This window comes from Prunus persica, chromosome G7 (genome assembly GCF_000346465.2).
Source record: "Prunus persica cultivar Lovell chromosome G7, Prunus_persica_NCBIv2, whole genome shotgun sequence".
NCBI classification, from domain to species: domain Eukaryota; kingdom Viridiplantae; phylum Streptophyta; class Magnoliopsida; order Rosales; family Rosaceae; genus Prunus; species Prunus persica.
In genome coordinates, this window is record NC_034015.1 from 10791554 (window position 1) to 10810979 (window position 19426).

The 19426-nt window shown below is 36.4% G+C and overlaps 3 protein-coding genes across 4 annotated transcripts; 1 reads left to right on the top strand and 2 right to left on the bottom strand.

Moving 5' to 3' along the window:
* Positions 1460 to 4965, top strand: LOC18769154. 2 transcript variants are annotated; one of them, XM_020568331.1, is made up of 4 exons: positions 1460 to 1662; positions 3135 to 3266; positions 3341 to 3398; positions 3488 to 4965. In XM_020568331.1, the coding sequence occupies exons 2-4, from the start codon at positions 3160 to 3162 to the stop codon at positions 4550 to 4552; spliced, it is 1230 nt and encodes a 409-aa protein (XP_020423920.1). In that variant the 5' UTR covers positions 1460 to 1662; positions 3135 to 3159; the 3' UTR covers positions 4553 to 4965. The 2 variants fall into 2 exon arrangements, with proteins under 2 accessions (XP_020423920.1, XP_020423919.1); XM_020568330.1 differs by lacking the exon at positions 1460 to 1662 and adding an exon at positions 2237 to 2314.
* On the bottom strand, positions 7804 to 9057 carry LOC18771443 (protein FAR1-RELATED SEQUENCE 5). The gene has a single exon (XM_020568966.1). The coding sequence runs from the start codon at positions 9055 to 9057 to the stop codon at positions 7804 to 7806; it is 1254 nt and encodes a 417-aa protein (XP_020424555.1).
* On the bottom strand, positions 10723 to 16902 carry LOC18770545 (transcription factor bHLH48). The gene is made up of 7 exons (XM_007204840.2): positions 15694 to 16902; positions 15458 to 15577; positions 15284 to 15349; positions 13164 to 13232; positions 12528 to 12599; positions 11299 to 11503; positions 10723 to 11054 (listed from the first exon to the last, which is right to left on the bottom strand). Exons 1-7 carry the CDS (start codon positions 16177 to 16179, stop codon positions 11017 to 11019), a joined length of 1056 nt encoding a protein of 351 aa, XP_007204902.1. The 5' UTR covers positions 16180 to 16902; the 3' UTR covers positions 10723 to 11016.

Below are 19426 nucleotides of genomic sequence, written 5' to 3' on the forward strand. Positions count from 1 at the left end.
AGGTAGTGGTGGAGGAGGTGGGGGTGGTAGTGGCAGTGGTGACGGCAACGGTGGTGGTGATGGTGATGATGCTAGCAGTGGTGGTGACGGTGGGGGGTGATGGTGGGGCTGATAGTGGGGTTTGGTGGTGGTGGAGGTAGGGGTAGGGGTAAGGGTGGTGGTGATTGCGGTGATGGTGCTGGGAGTGGCAGCGATGTCGGTGGTGGTGGTGGTGGTGGTGGTGGTGGTGGCGGTGGTAACGGTGGTGACGATGACAATGACTTTGGTGGTGGTGGTGGTGGTGATGGCGGCAGCGATGTCGGTGGTGATAGTCATGATAAGACGGTGGTCGTAAAAGTGGTGAAATCATATTTTGATAATAAAAATAATATGTCTATCAAAATCTCTAAGGGAAACAAAGATTTTTCATGGCCTAAAGTTAGTCTATAATCAAACGAAATCCACCACTTTTGTATTTCCTTTAAAATCAATGAGTTTTTTAAGACACCCAAACTTTTATGAAGTCTTTTAAAGTCATGATTGAATACATCCAAATTTAAATAGAGTTTAAAAAATATGAATTGAATACACCCAGAATTGTATAGACTTCTATAAAATCGTGATTGAATACACCTGCAGTTTTAAACTTTTTAAAATTCTTTTAAAATCTAAATTGAATATACCCCTTGGGGAAACTTCCCTTCTATAATTCTCCTTGGATTCACTTTAGGTAGTAGGGTTTAGTATGGATTTATCACCCCTTTTTTTAACATGATATATACTCTAATTGAAAGAAGATCGAACTCAGGTGCAAGAAAATGAGCACAATATTCTAATCAACTTACCAACCTCACATTTTCAATTTATTATAAATTATTGATAGTGTATTATAAAGAATTCGTTGGAATTCAAAGTAATTTGGAGCTAATGAAATAGGTCAATTGCATATGTTAATTAGATCAATTGGTTAAATCAGTGTGTCTATCCCTTACATCCCAGTTTGAGCCTCCTCCCACATTAGACTAATGTGCCAATCTAATTTTTATGGCATTATTGAATCTAATTTGATACATTGAAAACGCTTTGTAGAAATAAAAACATACTATTTAGCTACATTACATCTTTTGGGAAACTGCATCAAATGACTCTAGACCAGAAATCTACATATAGATCCATCTATTTTGTCCATTTGGCTCCCTTGGAATCTCAATACCATCCTCTTGGGTTGCGTACTTTTCTTCTTTTACAAAGGAGGGCGAACAAAACTAACATTACTCTAGCTCTGGGTCTAGAAACCCTGAAAAAGTATTTAAATAGTGGATTCTCATTGGAAACAAAAGGGATCTCAAAAACATGGATCTCCCAAACTCCTTCTACAGTGGGTGTGGTGTATCCATGCTCCATTTGTTGTTTATGAAGCATGTGCAGTGCACATGCCAATTGAGTTGTAAAAAAATTAAAAGAAAACCTGCTATAACAGGTGGAGGTAATCAATTTGTTATCTGATATTTGAGTTCGCAGCTCTCCAAAACCAGAACAACTCTACTGCTGAATATTTTAGCGCGCTGCAAAAAACTCTACTGCTGAATATTGGATCTCCTCCATTGGTATCTCCTGTAGTGGTTTTCAATTGTTTCCTAAGGGTTAAAACATTAGGTATCAGTTGATTTGAAGCTTTCTAAGGTTAGTATTGAGCAATCTCAATTATCTCTTGCTAAGCCCTAACTCATCTCACCTCTTTTTTAAGTTAATTATCTTTATAGGTAAACCTTAATCCCATCTCTCTCTTGCTAAGCCCTAACTAATCTCAAGAATTTTTAAGTTAATTTCTGTTTATGGGTAAACCTTAATCTCAACTAAGTTTTGTACCAAATATGAATTGAATATTGTGTGGGTGGTAACCTTATTCTAAATTGTAAAATTTGAATGAAATTTAGTAGCATTGTAATTTTATATTTTATACAGAGAACAAGCATTGTAAAATTATGCATAAGAATTTCGTTGGATGTATAGAATATGATTTATTGGAGCACGAAAATGCAATTGCATAGGGGTTATGCAATTCATAGCCCTCTGTTTGTCAATTGGCATATGTGTTGGCATATTACTTTCCAATTGAGTTTGTTTGGTACGATTGGCGAGAATGCAATTTCATATATGGTTCAATAAAAGTCCGTTTGATAATTGGAATATGAGTAGATATGTTATTATTTTAGTTTATTCTGTATGACTGACTAATATGGAATTATATAGGGTTCATGCAATTTGTTTCTATGATTTGGCAATTGCATTTGAGTTGACATATGTTATGTGGTGAAGATTCCTCCATTGATTGGTAGGTATTTACTTAAGGTTTAAAGCACTTAGTTTGAAGTTTTGTAAGGGTAGTATTGAATAATCTCATTTTATCTCTTGATAAACCCTAACCTTTTGTAAAATTAGTATTGCGTAATATGACTTGTGTTTTGCTAAACCTTAACCTCACCTCTTTAAGTTTATTTTTGAAAACGTAATATGAATTTCATTTTTGCTGGTGGGTAACCTTATTACAAATTGTAAAATAGTCTTTATAGTCAGTAGGCTGAGAACAACCATTAAAAGTGTTTCGTGATGCCTCATAATTATATTGGATATGTAGAAGGTGATATAGTATAGCGCGAAAATACAATTGCCTAGGGGTAATACAATTTCATAGCACCTGGTTGGCAATTGATATATACATGTTATTTTTCGATTGTTTATTTGATAAGACTACTTTTTTTTTTGTTTAATATGTTGTGTTCTTGGATGTTCGAACTATGGAATGGATTGAAAGATTTAAAAAATGCTGGGTTGAAGTTAATTTCGTTCACATATTATTAAAAATGGTAAAATTTCCATGAAAGTGGATAGCATGAGAACAAGCATTGAGATTGTTTTGGATGCTTGAGAATTACGTTGAATGGGAATTTTATAATTTCATATGCAATGCGTAAGGTTCCTGCAATTTCATATCTCCTTTGGCCATTGCATATGAGTTGAAATATTATTTTTCCATTGATATGAGTTGACATGTTATTATTTGACATAGTTTGATAATTTGCATATGAGTTGACATATTATTATTTTCTATTGAGTTTATTAGATATATAAAATGTTTTTCTTGTTTAATGCAGGCTCATCATTAGTTGGAATTATAAAATGGTGAAAAAGAACAACGATGTGCATAGTAAGGGCAAAAATCCAAAAACAACAAAAGACGAGTCCAAGATGGTGATTCCTCGGAAGACGGGTTATTTTAACTTTCTGTAAGTGTTAAACAACTGTTCCAGTATTTTAAGTACTTTTTATAGGACTAACTAAATGTGAATGTTTTAAATAGGAAAATAAAGGGCCATGAAATGAAGAAACAAAAAATAGTGGACAAAGTGGATACGAAGGTGATAAATTGTAAACAATACATTTAAATAGAGACGTTACAGCTCACAACTTATAATGAAGTGATTGAATTTATTATTTTCTTCCTCAGACAAAGAAAGAAATTGCTAATATGTGGCAAAAGTTGGATGCCACTCAAAAAGCAGAGTATGATTCTAAAACACCTTCAACGAACGCCTCGAACAAGGGTTGTTTGAAGATAAGCACACGATGCAGTCCGAAGGATATCAAGGACACTATAAATGTTTTAAGCGATGAGAAAAAAGCAGCCATTGAAGAAATGGGATTTGTTTCGTTGTTGGAAATGAAGTGCGGAAAATTGTCTCATTCATTGTGTCATTTTTTAGTTGATAAATTGGATCCTGCTGAATCATCAATTGTGCTACATGGAAAAACATTTAAGATATCTGTGGATGACTTCGTGCGCATAATGGGTGTTAAGGATGGAGGAGAGGAAGTTCACTTCACCGGATCCATGGATGACCAAGACATTGTAAATATGCGAAATTCTTTTTTGGGCGGGAAGAAGCTTTTAAAAAATAATGAGTTGAAGCAGATAATGGTGGGGACAGAAGAAGCAAGTGACTTTTTCAAAGTTGGTTTTGTCATGTTTGCTCTATGCACATTGCTATGCCCAACCACTTCCGTGTATGTGAATCTAAAATATCTGCTTCCGTTAAGAGATAGCAAGGCAATAGCAAGGAAAAATTGGGCGAGTTATTCTTTGAGATTTTTATTAGACAGTGTCAGGTCATTTAAGGAGAACAATCAAGTTTACATCGGTGGTTGCTTGTTATTCCTTCAATTATTTTACCTTGATGCTATAGCTCATGGTAGCGTACTTGTGGATAGGTCTGTGCTACCACTTACTGTGTGGGGGAAAGTAGAGACCGAAAAAATGAAGAAGTGGCTACAAAAAAAAGGGGGGTTTGAAAGTGATAAGGTAGTTGTTATGAAAACTGAATATGGAGGCCTCGGAGATGATGCCAAAACAATGACTCACTTTGCTGAAGAGTTAAGTTCAATAAAAAAGGATGTGGCAACTTTGGTGGCCACTGTTGCTCGTATGGACAAATCCCTCTCCAAGATTATGTCTGAGTTATCATCAAGAAATGAAGAGAAAGAAAGAACATTGCGCACTCCATGCCCTCATTAACTGAAAGTTAAACTGAATAAGGAAGATGATAACATGTTTAATATGGGGAGTGATGGGGGACAAAAAGACCTTAGAAATGCTAAACCTCCAAAAAGTAGGGCAAACAAAGAAGATGGAACTCTCAACGAGCAAGATGACAATGGGAAAAGATTTGCAACTGTTGATAAAACTTTGGCTCCCTCTGTTGAAGTCATCCGTGAGAGAAAACATGCAAAACAACCTCATAATGAGGTATGATGAGTATTGGTTATAGCTTGTTTGTATGCGTTTTCATATTTTCACTTGTTAGTTTACATGTTTGGATGATGACAATTATCGAGCATTTGATATGCAGAAATCATTGTACTATGGATTACGTTGTATTTTTATTTGGTTTTCTCCCAATGTAATAACAAAGTTAGGTGTCCTTATTTTATGCAGATTCTTTATATTATCTAATATATATTTGTTTCAGTTATATTGATTTGTAAATGCTATTTCATAATGATTTGTGGCCACTAGGATAACGTGGGCCACAACAACGTAAAAGGTTTGTTCTTAGAGAATTATAGTTCAACTTCAACAAGGGATCCAATAGTGACTCGTACAACAGCGATTAGAATTTATCTTCTAAAAGACTTATTCATCATTGCTAGAAGGCTTACCTTTGCAGGACCAAAGTTAGCTAGCATCTATGCAAAGCCTGTCAATACTTTGGTATTATTTAAATTGTAAGGGTGATTGGTTATGTAAATTTTTTGGGTAATTATTAATTTTTTTTTTCTTGTAGTCTTTTAAATATTGGTGGATCCGCCGCTGCGGGTATATATATATATACACAACTATACATATATGTCTAAAAGACATGTATATATGTACATTATAGTATATGTATATGTAAGTATAAATATAATATAATATATACATATAATAATAATAAATAAATAAATAAATATTAATAATACTAATAATACTAATAATAATATAATATATACATCTTATACATTGGTGAGCATGAGATCAGTTAATTCTCCCTTTCCACATGGGTTTAGTAGTACCCTCCTAAGGAGGTGTTTTGGTGAGCTCGGTATTAACAATCTCATATAAGACTACGACTCGATGAAACAAACATTGTACTAAATTTAGTGAAGGCGAAGCCAAGCCAACCTTGTATAACAAACGACCTTTACTCCTCTCATATTCCAAATGAATCTGGTGAGTCGGACATAACTTAAGGTAGTCATGAGCTTTAGTTTTTTTTTTGAATAACATTTAAAGCCACATTGTAATAACTTTATGCCTTACCATAAACAATACAAATTGATATTTACAGAATGTTGTGCGAAAATATTTGTTTCAACCTAATTAATAGATTCAAATTATTCAAAGTTAAACGCGCAAGTGCACATTGTGAACAATAACGCACATATTGAAAAATAGTAAAGCGTGCAAGTAAAGGATTTTGTCCACAAAGATTGGTTGTTAACTATGTCAAATTTGTAGTTTAGCAAACACTAAGAATGGCTATATCTGACTAAATTATGAAAGTTTGATAGTGAAAACATTCTAAATTGGACAATGAAAGCGACACACAGACAATGTGTAATTGCCATTTCATGTTGCAAAATCATATTGACTGTTCAGCAATTTCCAAAGAACTCTGCCATATCATTTTTCCCATTTTTCATTTATCTTCATAATTAAGCACCTAAGCTAAATATGAAAAACAATGGAATTTATTGCATCTAACCATTCTAATCATGCAAAATCATAATAAAATATCAATATTAATGTATCAAAACTCCTACATGTAACATTAACATAGATACAAAATAACACTAATGATATATGTCATGCCAAAAGTTGGGGAAATACATGAACAATATGGTTGTAATGAATATTTCGTACATAAAACCTAAACCATATATATTGTGGAAGTACTATAATCCATGTCATTTTATTGGGGTGAATGGAACCCAAAATCTATTACGATCTCTAGGTGGCGAGGCTTGTGTGTCAAATTGTAATTCCAATACACTATACTCGGGTGTCTCAAAGGTGAAACCATCATAGGTGTAATGAGTGGAGCCACTAGACACTTCGCCACATGAGAAGCCCGAGTTAGGGGTTGTATAAGAAGAGGACAACGTCTTAGTCCCATGCACAGCACTCGAGGAGGAATAAAATGTTTTGTTCCCAACAGTTGTATCATCTTCTGGTCCAAAACTAGAAAGAATATCGCTCCTGTCACTTGTATAACCCCTTTTCCGCTTACCTCCATCACCAACAATGCGATTTGGACAGTTTCGTTTGTTGTGACCAGTAACCTTGCACTCTCCGCATTGTGGGGCCTTTTTGCCTTTGCTTCCTGTTGTTTGCTTTCCTTTTGTCTTAGCAACTATGGGGTCTCTTACAACATTATTATGGCATCCTAGATTAAGACTAGTTTGCTCATGTTGCTCCTTCCATGTCTCAACCAAAGTATTTAATCTCCCACATTCAGCCTTTAGCCTCTTGTAAGCGACTTCTGTTTGTGACCCATAAAAACAAAGCTTGTTAAAATCAGCACTTAATGACCCAAACCTAGCCATTTGAATAGTTTCGTTGGGAACATCATCCGACTTGACTACAGTTTGACTCCCACGTCTTGCATCCTTTGTCCATCTCTTCATTATTAAGGTCGGAAGTATTTCATCCATATGATCACATTTCATGACTCCAAACATATGACAACACGGAATTCCACTGGATTCAAATAATTTGCACGAACACTGCAGATGTTGCTCTTTCTTGTAGTACACTACAGTTCATTTCTCAGCGGGTCTTCCAAATTTGGAAAATGTGTAAACACGAGGATCTTCATTGTTTCTTACGGGTTGCACGAGAATTAATTTTGCCTCCTTGTTTATCTCATTTCTTATCAACTTGTAAATGTCGTGAGTGAAAATAGAAGTTGCATGTTCCTCTAGTGATCGGAGGTGCATGCGAAGGAGTGGGTGTGAATTCTTGGAATCAAAGTCATCCTTCACATTCTCATTTCTCAACCTCAATAACGGTCTTTCAATCCGTGGAATACACTCCACTAACCTCATGCCTCTGCCAATTCAATCCTTCAAGTTCTTATGCATACCCTCGACACGTTGTGTGGTGGTATTCCCACCAAAAAAATGCCCCGAGCAGTACGCTTCAGCCCATCGTTTCCGTTTACGATACATCATCTCAATCCAATCGCCTTTTAGATCATACGTATCTATCATTTGCTGCCAATGTTGTTAGAACGCCACTGGTGTCAAACCACCATGCACACAATAGCTAAACTCCCTTACTATTTCTGGGTTATTCACATTGGTGTTCACATTCCTCATGATGTGCCATGTACATAAACGATGATGTGCATCGGGAAAAACTTCATCAATTGCTACGCGCATTAGGTCATCCCCGTCCGTGACAATAGATACAGGCTTCTTGTCCTTCATAGAAGTCAAAAAAGTTCTGAGTACCCAACGATATGTATCAGCAGTCTCATTAACAAGAAATGCACAACCAAAAACTGTGGTCGCGTTATGGTTGTTTACACCAACAAACACCACTAAAGGCTTGTCATATACGTTGGTTTTGTACGTGCTATCAAGTATCACCGCATCCCCAAAGCAACAATAATCGTGTAGAGATTGAGAGTCTCTCCAAAACAAATTTGCCAATCTATTCTTCTCATCTACACTAAATATGCAAAAAAATTCCAGGTCCGCTATTGCCTTGGCATTCATGTAGCTTATTGCTGCTTGTGCATCACCATCCAATACCACTTGTCGACGCTCGAAATCCATCCTCTTATATAGATCCTTACTAGTGAACCCCACATTTATGTATCCACATGCTTGGTCAACCATATAGTCGTATGTCCTATTGGTTTTAATAGAGGCTTTTCTCATAGACATAGATTGTGCTATGTTAGATTCCGTAACACACCGGTGTGAACGAAGAAAAGGCACCTCATGTGAGTTAGCAAGTCGGTGGCTGTGCTCCTTTACAAATTTAGTGACAATATAAGCATCCTGGTTAGGACAATACTTCACAGCAAATGTAGCGTGACAATTCTCTCTAGTCTCTTTCCTTGGTGTACGAACCATATCATCTCTATTTGTCCATTTCTTTGATCTACTCCCTTCTTTTGAGCACACCCATTGTCTTCCCATCACAACCCCACCCTCGCTACGTCTTAAATGACTTCTTCTTATGCTAAAACCAATTGCAAGAGCATAGTTGCAGTAAAATCTTTCTGCTTCCTCAACTTTTGCAAACTCTCTCTCCGCTAAATCAGCAATGCTCATATTTTGGAAGTTTAACCCATCATACTCAAACTGTCTGCTTTTCTCAGTACTTTCTTCTGTTCTACTATCCAAAATATGTAAAGATGGGACATTTTCAGTTTCTTCAAGTGACTCAGCCTCTGCAAAATAACCTTCACTGTTAGGGACAGAGTTTTGGCCCTGAATTCCATTCGTTTTACTTGCTTCTGCATCCATTTCCTGAAAATAGGCAACATGTCTTTCATGGCATAATTAATATGAAAATAAATGGATACACATCAATTGCATTTAGTAGAAATATAAACATACAATTAAATCATGAAGGAAGTCCTTACTAAGAGATTCTACATTTCATAATTGTGCTCATATAATGGCGATTGCACGACAATAATGCAAATACACTGTTATGTTTGTCAATTGCAAGACTATAATGCAATTAGAAGAAACTGTTTGTCAATTGCATTGACAAAACACATATGTTCTCAAAATGTAAGAGGCTATCAATAACATGGCAATATGGATACAATAATTGCAAAATAGGACTACCTAATTGGTAATTGCATTCAAAATGACATATTGAAGTACCTCTTACATTTCCATTACCAAAAGGCAAGGCTACAAATATCATGGCATTTGCAATACAATTAAGAAATTCTATCTAATGTTTTTCAAATGAGTCACAAACTTTTCAACATTAACAATATGCCCAACATTAAAGAAGAGAAAGATATTGACATTGATCATATTGTGTTTCTTGTCTGTGAAATAACTCAAACTACAATGGTTTTCTTTTCATCAAATCAAAAACCCATTTACTTCTGCTTAGTTGCTTCCTGGGCTGCATTAATTTCTGCTTAGTTTTTCTGGTTTTCTTTTAATAACATAATTACTTGATTTCATAGAGGGAAAATTACCCATACAAATAGCTGGTTTTCTTTGAGCAGATCAATATAGCAAAATGTTATATTGCTGGTCTTTGGGAACTCAAGTGTGGACAAGGATGAACTACTATAAAGCTATTAATTTTACCTTTGCAATGGCCACTTCAATACGTTTCAGCAACAGCAACTCGTTTCCACTGGTTTTTTGTGAACCACGCAAAATGCCCAGCCACCGAAATTTAAGATCTTCTCAATTTCATCTCCAGAATCAAGAGATTCACATGTAGGGGAAGAGAGGGAGAGATGAAAGAGAAAGTGCCGTTGGTGGGATTGCCTTAGCAGCAGTTCACGATCTTCTATTCCCTTCTCCCTTTCTGTCGTTCTGTTTTTCTTTTCTTGTTTTATTTTTATTTTTGTGTTTAATTTTTATTTTATTCACTTTTACCTACACCAACCCTTTTAACAGGTTACCAGCATTCAATGGTGTGGATTTAACCCTCATCTCCACTTACCCATCCAATGGCTGATATTTTGGGCGCATGGATACACCACGCCCATTGTAGAATTTTCCCTCATTTGGGTGCCCATTGCAGCATGTCTGTCAACGGCACAATTTCTTTTCCTATAACTGTATAGAAATTAGAATAGAACAAGTGCATAAGGGCAATCTGCAACTGCTAATCAAAGGCCCGAGTTGGGCACATGGATTATGTTAGTGTTAGTCGCACAAGGCGTGCGGCCTTAGCACAGCTGTTGATGATTGCAGATCCTATAGCGAAGATCCAGCGGCTGTGATAGCATCATCGCATGCCCATGCGTTACTTAAGCTAGCACAGCTCATTCCACATTCTGTAATCGGTACAGGAATTATGAAAGAGTAAGGAAGCACTTTCAGAACCATATTAAGCTTTGTTTCAGCCCTTGTTATGTCTTAAAAAGAAAAAAAAGTGCAGAGAACTTGATGGTGCATACACTGAGACTGAACAAAGAAGTCTTCCAATAACAGTTGTTAAGCAATGGTTCATTCAATGATTTTGCAATAGGAACCAATCAAAAAGTTCAAAAAATAAGTATTTGATTGAATGACCCTCAAAGTTAGTATATATATATTTCATAAGGATAACATACCAAACCTATTTCCCTCTCTAGACAGAGGGAAATCAGGATTCATAACTGACCCTGAAAAATAGAAACGCGCCATGAATACCGAGGCATTTCCTCTACTTCCTGCTAATTGCTAAAATACTATACTTGATATATACACTTCTGCCAGTAGAACTTAATTACGTCGTCTTCACATCTCCATCTTCAAATGACTTGTCTGCAGAGTTGCTGCACAACAATAATGAAATGAAGAAGTTAAATCTCATTATTCCATGTTAAACAAATTGCACCTCATGTATATTTTTCATCAACAATATGACTGCTTCGAGTGTGAGGATAGCACACTATATCAAATTCTTGTATCAATTGAAAAGTTGGCCTGAAATGAGATATGAAAAGCACTCTGCCAATGGCAAAGGGTTTTGGAGACACATGAGGAGATGCGTGAACAATAAGACTCATATCAGTCTACCTGAATTTGCTGAAGAATCGCAACTGATAAGGGAGGTCTCTGGAGTAATGAAAGTATGAGTTTCTTCTTCCCTCCCCCAACCAGGGTGATGAGTATTGAAGTGCCATTGCTGATGATACGGTTGTCTGTTTCCATTAATTGGGACTTCTGGCCACATCAGAGGTGTAACCATATTGGCGAAGTTAGCTTCCATTAGAGATCCACTCTGAAAGTTGTGGAGGATAGCCAAATATATCAGTAAGAGCATCTCCAAGGGAGATGTCAAATACCAAACATCAAATTTAAATTTGATGGCTGATGTGGCAATTTGACATTTACACAGTTTTACAATCCACCCGATATGTCAAATAAATAATTATTGTAACAATCAAATCATTTAAGATAAAGAAGAAAAAAAGGAAAAAAGGAAAACAATAAATAAAAGTAACAGCCAACTATCTTTTAAAAATAATAAAATATTCATTTGACATCTTGCTTTTGGGATGTCAAAAATAACATCTCAACCTCCAGCCTTCATTCCACATCAGCTTTGACACATCGGTTGGAGTGATGTGAGATGTTATTTCTAGCCGTTAAATGTCTATGTGGCACTTTTGACACATCGGTTGGAGATGCTCTAATATGCAATCAATATGACACTAACTTAAGGGTCGAACTTGCTCCATGAATTAGTGTAGCCTATCAATTACCACAATTCTACTTCAAACAAAGAGAAAAAGAAGAAGGAAACAAAACTCATTCATGGAACCCCAATTGCAGTGGTCCCACTAAATGTAAACAACCTTTAGATTGCCTGGTTGCTGATTGTAACTGACAATTATCTATCATAATCTAAAAACCATTCAAAATAAATAAATAAAAGTAGCCAGGTAGTAGACAGAAATAGGGGCCTCCAAAACTCATCCACTGGCCTGACATTTGATCGCTGAGTAGCGTCATTTAATATTTGGCTAGCAGTCTTTAATGATGCAAACCCAAAAACAGCATAAAACTGTTTGCTAATCTACACTGCCATTGTTAAGTATATGATTAATGGTCAAACCATGAAGTGACTAACAAGTCTAATATTTTTGCATAACTTGCAAATGATGGCAACAGGCCCCTAAGCAGCCAGGTATGCATCCACACCCCCGAAAATAATACTGAACCACTGATAAAACACGAGGACGCCTCAGTAGCTTCTCAATTTCAAAATAGAATAGTATTTAAAGGAGCTGCGTGATACTTACTTCAGCAGCCAATATACTATCAAGGTTGAAATCAATTCTTGGGTTGACTGCCGCAAGTCTCATTGATAAGAACTGAAACAAATGAAATTTTACCAGAATCAGAACATGGCAGTAAAAGATAGTTGGAAATAACCAGTATGATAACTTCATTCCCTAGGATTGCTTGACTTCTCTCTGGCTTTGTAACTAAAAGAGGGGGATAACTAAAGCATCTAAAAGTAGCTAAAACCAAAATAGATGTATGCACGGACAGGATGAAGAGTCTAGATCCATAATGATGGAGAACTACTTGGCAAATAATTTCAGACTTTCAGGGGGTAAAACTTTCTTAGACCTTTGGCAAATGGAAATGCTATACCGGGAAAAAAGCACTGAAACAAATCAGATAGTCCCAATTTTACATGAATTTTTTTAAGCTAGGGATTTTAGAGGACATATCCAACTGTTAAATCACATATCCCTGGATACATTTCCACTAGCCCACGTACGGTGAAGAAGAACCCATCAGTTAGTTGAAGCTTTATTCAAAGGAACAAAGGAATAAAGGATTCTCCAACCAAATTCTTCAAGTCATGCCTTTTCATTTCAGTGCTAAAACTATTACTTAAGATGTATGAGATGTGCAACAGGTCTGACCTCAACTTGACGTTGTAGGGACTGCACGTGATTGATGATTTCATCCAGAACCAGTGCCGTGCCTGAAATCTGCAAAGCAAAATTGTTTTAGGTAGTGATTCTGGAAGTGGTAAGAGTGATATTTATAAGAAGATGCACGCAAATATTCAAATGATTCAAGGTATTCGTTAAAGAACATTTAACAGAAAAAGTTTGCTCAACATACTCAACCCAACAAGATGGAACGAATTCTGTAAATGGGAGAGCCCTCTCATGATTGAAATATCAACTCCTCATGTAAAATTTAAACCCATAAAGAAAAGTTGGATATCTATTATTTTCTTTGTTATATTCATTGTAAAGAGAATTTACAGATCAGACCAAACTTAGATAGCACATAACAAGAGTAAATAGTTTTTTATAATTTTAAAAAAAAAAAGTCAGATATCTAAGAAACGGCACAATCAGAATCTCAAACCAATATCCAGTGATGGATTCACATTTCCCATTTTTCAAAAGCATTGTCATCATGTCAGTTTGAACTACCAAAGAATTTGCATGAACAATGGGATGAAGTGAGGATTGACATTTGAGGATTGACATTTGAAACTTGAATATTTTGATAGCAAGATGCAGACGCAATTGGCGGTCGTAAATATGGATGCATGTCAAGAACAATCAATCAAAAATACACTCTTTATAAGAAACATTTGACCTTTCCGCAAAGTAAATATCAAGATGGGGTTAACTATACTGATCTTAGGCCTCCATCAATAAAATTTTATCACTATCCCTCAGCTTCCAGCAGAGTACAGCTCAATGGATCCATTGCAATGTGATTTCCTTTAATTGAATTAGAAAGCTGGTAGCAATTAAGTCCAGTTATTTTTTTTTATTCATTCAACCTACGTCCCAAGAAAGGGTAATTTGCAGATTTTTCTTCTAACAATTTTCTCCTGGACACTCTGAGGTCATTTCACAAACTATCCCAGAAAGGCCCAAAAAACTTGCCATCAGCATGAAGGAATCTTGGGAAGCTTAGATCTCTGGTTAAGCTCAATCAAGTGAAATTGCTAGTGGACTCTCACATCAATACACATACATCATGCTCCACGCAGTTAGGTGAGGGCAGTTTGTTAAAGGAGGTTTTCTTTTGTCTTCCTTTTTCCGTCATCCAAGTAAGGATGGATACCAAACTCGTTAGAGATTGATAGTACTATGCGCCCTCAGAAGAGGGTTTAACATTTAACTTGTGCCTGGCCCACCGTGGCTGATGGGAGATGCCGATGGGATGGGATGGGACCCACAAATACCTAAATCTGTAATTCTATTCTACATGCCCACTATCTTATGTGGGTCTCTCTGCCCCCAAGCCAAGCACCACAACCTCAGTCCAGCTAGCTTTACCCCATGACAATGTCTTTCTCTATGAGGGTATATCCGTCATTTAAAACAATACTCAGCTATTTTATAATTAATAGATATCTCCTTAGTCTAATTTGGAAATACAGCAAATATGGCCATGGCAGTGAGCCTGCGCGATAACTCAAGTTCGAATATTGTTCCATGTAAATTAGTTCGAATCTCGTTTCCGTAAATTAGATTAATTTAGAGTAAATTTTGCTTATATAAACCTAAAAATAAAAAATTTGGAAATACAATTGTCATTTGACAAAAAAAAATGTACAAATTATTTCTAAAAGAAATTGCCTGATAAAAATAAAAGAAATTATTTTTTGGTGCAGAAATTAAATAAAAATCTAGATGACAAAATTAACCCTTAAAAAGGACTCCTCACCAAACCCAGTACAACCCCCACCACTACCACCTTTTCTTTTTCCCAATTGTCCTCCAACTTATTGAAGAAGAAAAAAAAAAGTTGTATTCATTAAAAAAATTAAACTGCAGTGAAATTACGGAAATACCACTGGCACAAGCCAGCAAGCCCTTTTCTTGGTCGAAAAGCAAAGCACTTTTGTGAAAAAGTTGACGAGGACAAAACCGTTATTAAAGAACATAATCCGAAGACATGATTGCACTTTTTCAAGAGACAATAGAGACATAAATTCAATTATATAATCCCCAAAATCTAAATCAACCAATTAATCCAAAGATTAAGATCTCACAAAAGTTAATCAAACCTTATTGCATCCTGGGACCAGCTCCTGCAGCAGCTTCATCCTCGCATTAATCTTCTCTCTCCTCGCCTGCAAAATCCCAACAAAAAATAATTTTAAAAAAGTACAAGTGATGTTGAATTTCTTAATTAGCAGAAAATATTTAATTATGAGTTTAAGTTTAATCAAAGACATTACTCGCTCTGCTAAGCTATGGTTGTCTGTGGCTTGCCCACGCCGAGCACGAACATGAACATAGGGAACCTTGTTGGCGTCTTCTTTGATTTCGCTCTTGCTCTTCTTCGTCGAGACCTTAACCTGAATTTCACAGAGTGAGGGATTGAATTCAGTTCGTGTTTCACTTTGAAAATTCAGCAAAATCACGAAAAGGGGAAAAAGTAAACCCTAGAAACCCTAATTGATCGGACTAGTACCTTCTTCTCTCGCTCCTTTCTCTTCGCCGAGGACCTCTGGTTGTTCTTGGTCGCGTCAAGCGTCAGCTGGGATGAGTTCGGGTTCGAATCGGTCTCGACCGGCTCGGTCTTCACCTTCTCCAAATCCGCGCCGGAGTTGGACGGTATGGAGCTTGTCTCCGGGGAGCCCTCTCCGGCAAAGATCGAGAACTTGGCGGCGCGTTCGATTAAGGCGGGGTTTGTAGGGAAGGTGAGGCTGGAATTGAAAGGGTGTTGGACGCGCACCTCTCCGGAGATGGCCACCGGAGTCGGAGTAGAGTTGGCCTCCGGCGAGAGGTGGAGGAGCTCCATGGCTTGAGTCGGCGGAAGTTCTAGAAGCGCCGTGAAGGAGCTGGCGTTCTCCGGTGGCACGGCCATGAGTCGGTGGATTTCTTCTCGGAATTGGAGGGACTCGAACTCGGGTCCTGGTAAAATGGATCCGGGTACGGTTGCTCCGGTTGGGTCCATGGGTTGCTGGGAAATTGGGCGGCAAATTGAACCAAAACAGAGCTCAATTCTGAGCTAATTTCTCAAAATTCTGAGCTCAAACAAAGAGTGGTTGTGTTAATTAAGCAAAACACAGTAACTGGATTAAGGTTTTGAAACGAACTGTGCAATTTCGAGAGCGAAATGAGTGAGAAAGAGAGAGGAGGGAACAGGAAGCAAATGTGGGCAAAATGGCCAAATGGATAGATAGAAATATATATAGAGAGAGAGAGAGAGAGAGAGAGAGATAGCTATGGCGGTCAAAATGTTTCTGTGTTTTTCTCTGAGAGAGAGAGAGAGAGAGAGAGAGAGTGTTGGTTTTATGAAGAGAGATTACTTCTCAACCATTTGAAGTATAGAGAAAGCAACTTCGCTTGTTTTGGGCGTCCTGTTTAATTATACGGGTATTTGTTACCTCCATTTGTACAGTTCGTTGAGAGCTGAGTTGAGGTGAGAGAGAGAGAGAGGTAAAAGGAGGAAATGAACAATGGGGACCACCACCCTATGGCAAACGCTGCCTCCATTTTTTTTCCTTTTTCGTTGTTTTTAAAGTTTTACCTTTTAACTATTTTTTTCTCTCTTTTGCACTTTTAATTGATATTGTACATGCATTTCATTTTCATCTAACATCTTCTTGATAATAGAAAGGTCTTGCTGGTCACGGAGACCAGTGCCAGTGACGATTCACTTGATTCGCGGTGTGTTTGGTGTCTAGAATTGAATTAGATTGAAAGAAGAAACGGAGACCAACTTTGCGGAGAAAATTTGGAAGTTGGCATCCAAATTTGAAAACTTATCATTCTTTCATGACTAAGTCATCATCTACTTTTAATTTGGACAAAATTTGGAAGTTGGCATCCTCCGTTTCTTACTTCAGTATACTTGAATTTAGCGAGCTATCTAACATATATCTCATGATTATTCATATTCTTGTCAAATATAATATTTGAAAGAATATTGTGTGTTAGTCAGTCACCTAATTTAGTAAATGAAGGTTAATATCTTACGCATATTACAACGAAAACAAAGAAAATTAAACCAATAATGATACTTAAGTCCTCACTTGTTAACACAGTCTCATCCTTACAACTTTTTATGAGAAAAAGTAGCATAAACATTACAGTCAAACGACAACGATACCTTACGTAGTTTAGACTATTAATTATATTTTAAAAAAAAGTCAACGACACTTCTAACAACTAGAGAAGATGTATGTTCAAATTTAAGTAGTAACATATAATTTTGAGTCCAAGAAAGAAGCATGAGAATGTCCCGTATTCGTAGTCGCATCCGCAACAAAATCAGCCTCCTTGATGATACATGTTTATATCATTGATTGGCCAATCTTTTAATCACATGAAAAATAAATAAATAAATAAATAAAATGTTTAGAATGGGGTTTCCGTTGGGCCGTAAAGTTGATATTAGAATCTGTTCATAGGGGGCGCGGCGGGGACCCCCCGCGAAGCAAAGGCCCGACAGAGTTAGTAACAGCGAGAAGATGACCCGTCATTTTCTTGCATTTATAATTATTTAGACCCAACAATAATAATTATTATTATTATGCCCCAATTGTCCATCCACACACAATTTATTTACACAACTAGCAAAGCAGTAGCCTTCCTCCTAACTAGTCAACGTAGAGGGGGCGAGTCAAACTGACTCACTCAGTAAATTATTTACTGCTTGCTTGGCTTTTTTTGTTTTTTTATTTTATGTACGAGCAATACTGAGATAGGAAAATTGAATCTAAAATTTTCGGGTGTATGGATAAATGCTCTGAACTGTTTAAGATACAAGTCCTTTTTTAGTTGGTTTTTTTGGTGCAAAAATATTAGGCCTGACATTTGTGTCTACTTAGGGCCGTAGGCTACTCGGTTTTCCAACATCATCTCCCTTTTGCTGCTCTAAGAAGTTAAAGTGCTCTTGGAATATCATATGAGATTATGTTTAAATTGCTTTATTGCCTCCTAATTTTGATATGTTTGGGAGAATCTATAATATGTCACAATCTAGTGATAATGATGTAATTATTGTGTTTTGTTTATTGATATTGTGATTTCGTTCAAATAACAATGCTTTATTTTCCAACTAACATGATATTGTTCTGTTAAATTTTCTATCATGGTTGATTTTCAATGTAATTATACGTTGTGCACATCAAGTGTGACATAAGTTCGGAAATAAAAGTTGAAACTTTAAGCATTTTTCATCTTTGCTAAAAAGAACAAAAGTTTGGGAAACAAAAGGACAATGTTACACATAAAAATATGCCATACACATTACTTTTGTAGAAAAAAACAATACCATAACTTTGATTCATCGCATTCACATTTCATATTCCATCTTCAATAAATGTGATATTCACTTAATTTGATTATTCACACTTCTATTCAATATGTGATCTATCAGTAGATGAGTCAATTTTCTGAATTGGAAGAGCTAAATTTGAAAAATGGGTTGAAAATTTGACTATAACGTGATCAATAAATATTGTACATAATAGTCTTTTTCGTATAAGAAAAAAAAAAGAATATTGTTTTTTTTTAGGACATTACTTATTGAGAGGGACGATAGTATACTAAACTCACACACACTACACCGATGCTAGAACTCGAACCCAGAATCTTGCCTAGGAATTAATTACTCTAAACCACTACACTGAAAAAATATATATATATATTGTTTTTTTTAGGACATTTCTTATTGAGAAAGACGATAGTATACTAAACTCACACATACTACACTGATGCTAGAACTCGAACCCAGAATCTTGCCTAAAAAATTAATTACTCCAAACCACTACACTAGTATATCGTTTGCTGGATATTATTTTTTAATTGTTTTACTTTGTGCCTCCATTCACATGGAAAGAGTTTGTACTTTACACGATTGGATTAAGCAAATGGAAAGCAATCTAACACCAACAATGAGTGGTTGTGATCAGATCAACGGCTAATCTTATCTTTATGTCTTGCAAGAGATCTAAGTGGTGGGGTTCATTGGCCGTGGATGATCCAACATTAGAACACAGAAGCGACTTCATAGCCGTTGATTAAATTTACAGCATATATACAGGCAGGCCCAACCCAGGCATCATTATGTGTTTTGGTCCATAAGTTCAAAATTTTAGTTTGGGCCCATACTAGCTTCCTTAGGCTCTCTCTCATTCAGGCTTTTCTGAACCCCTACCCAAATTAAATTAATAAAGAAAAGGTTTTCTGATTTA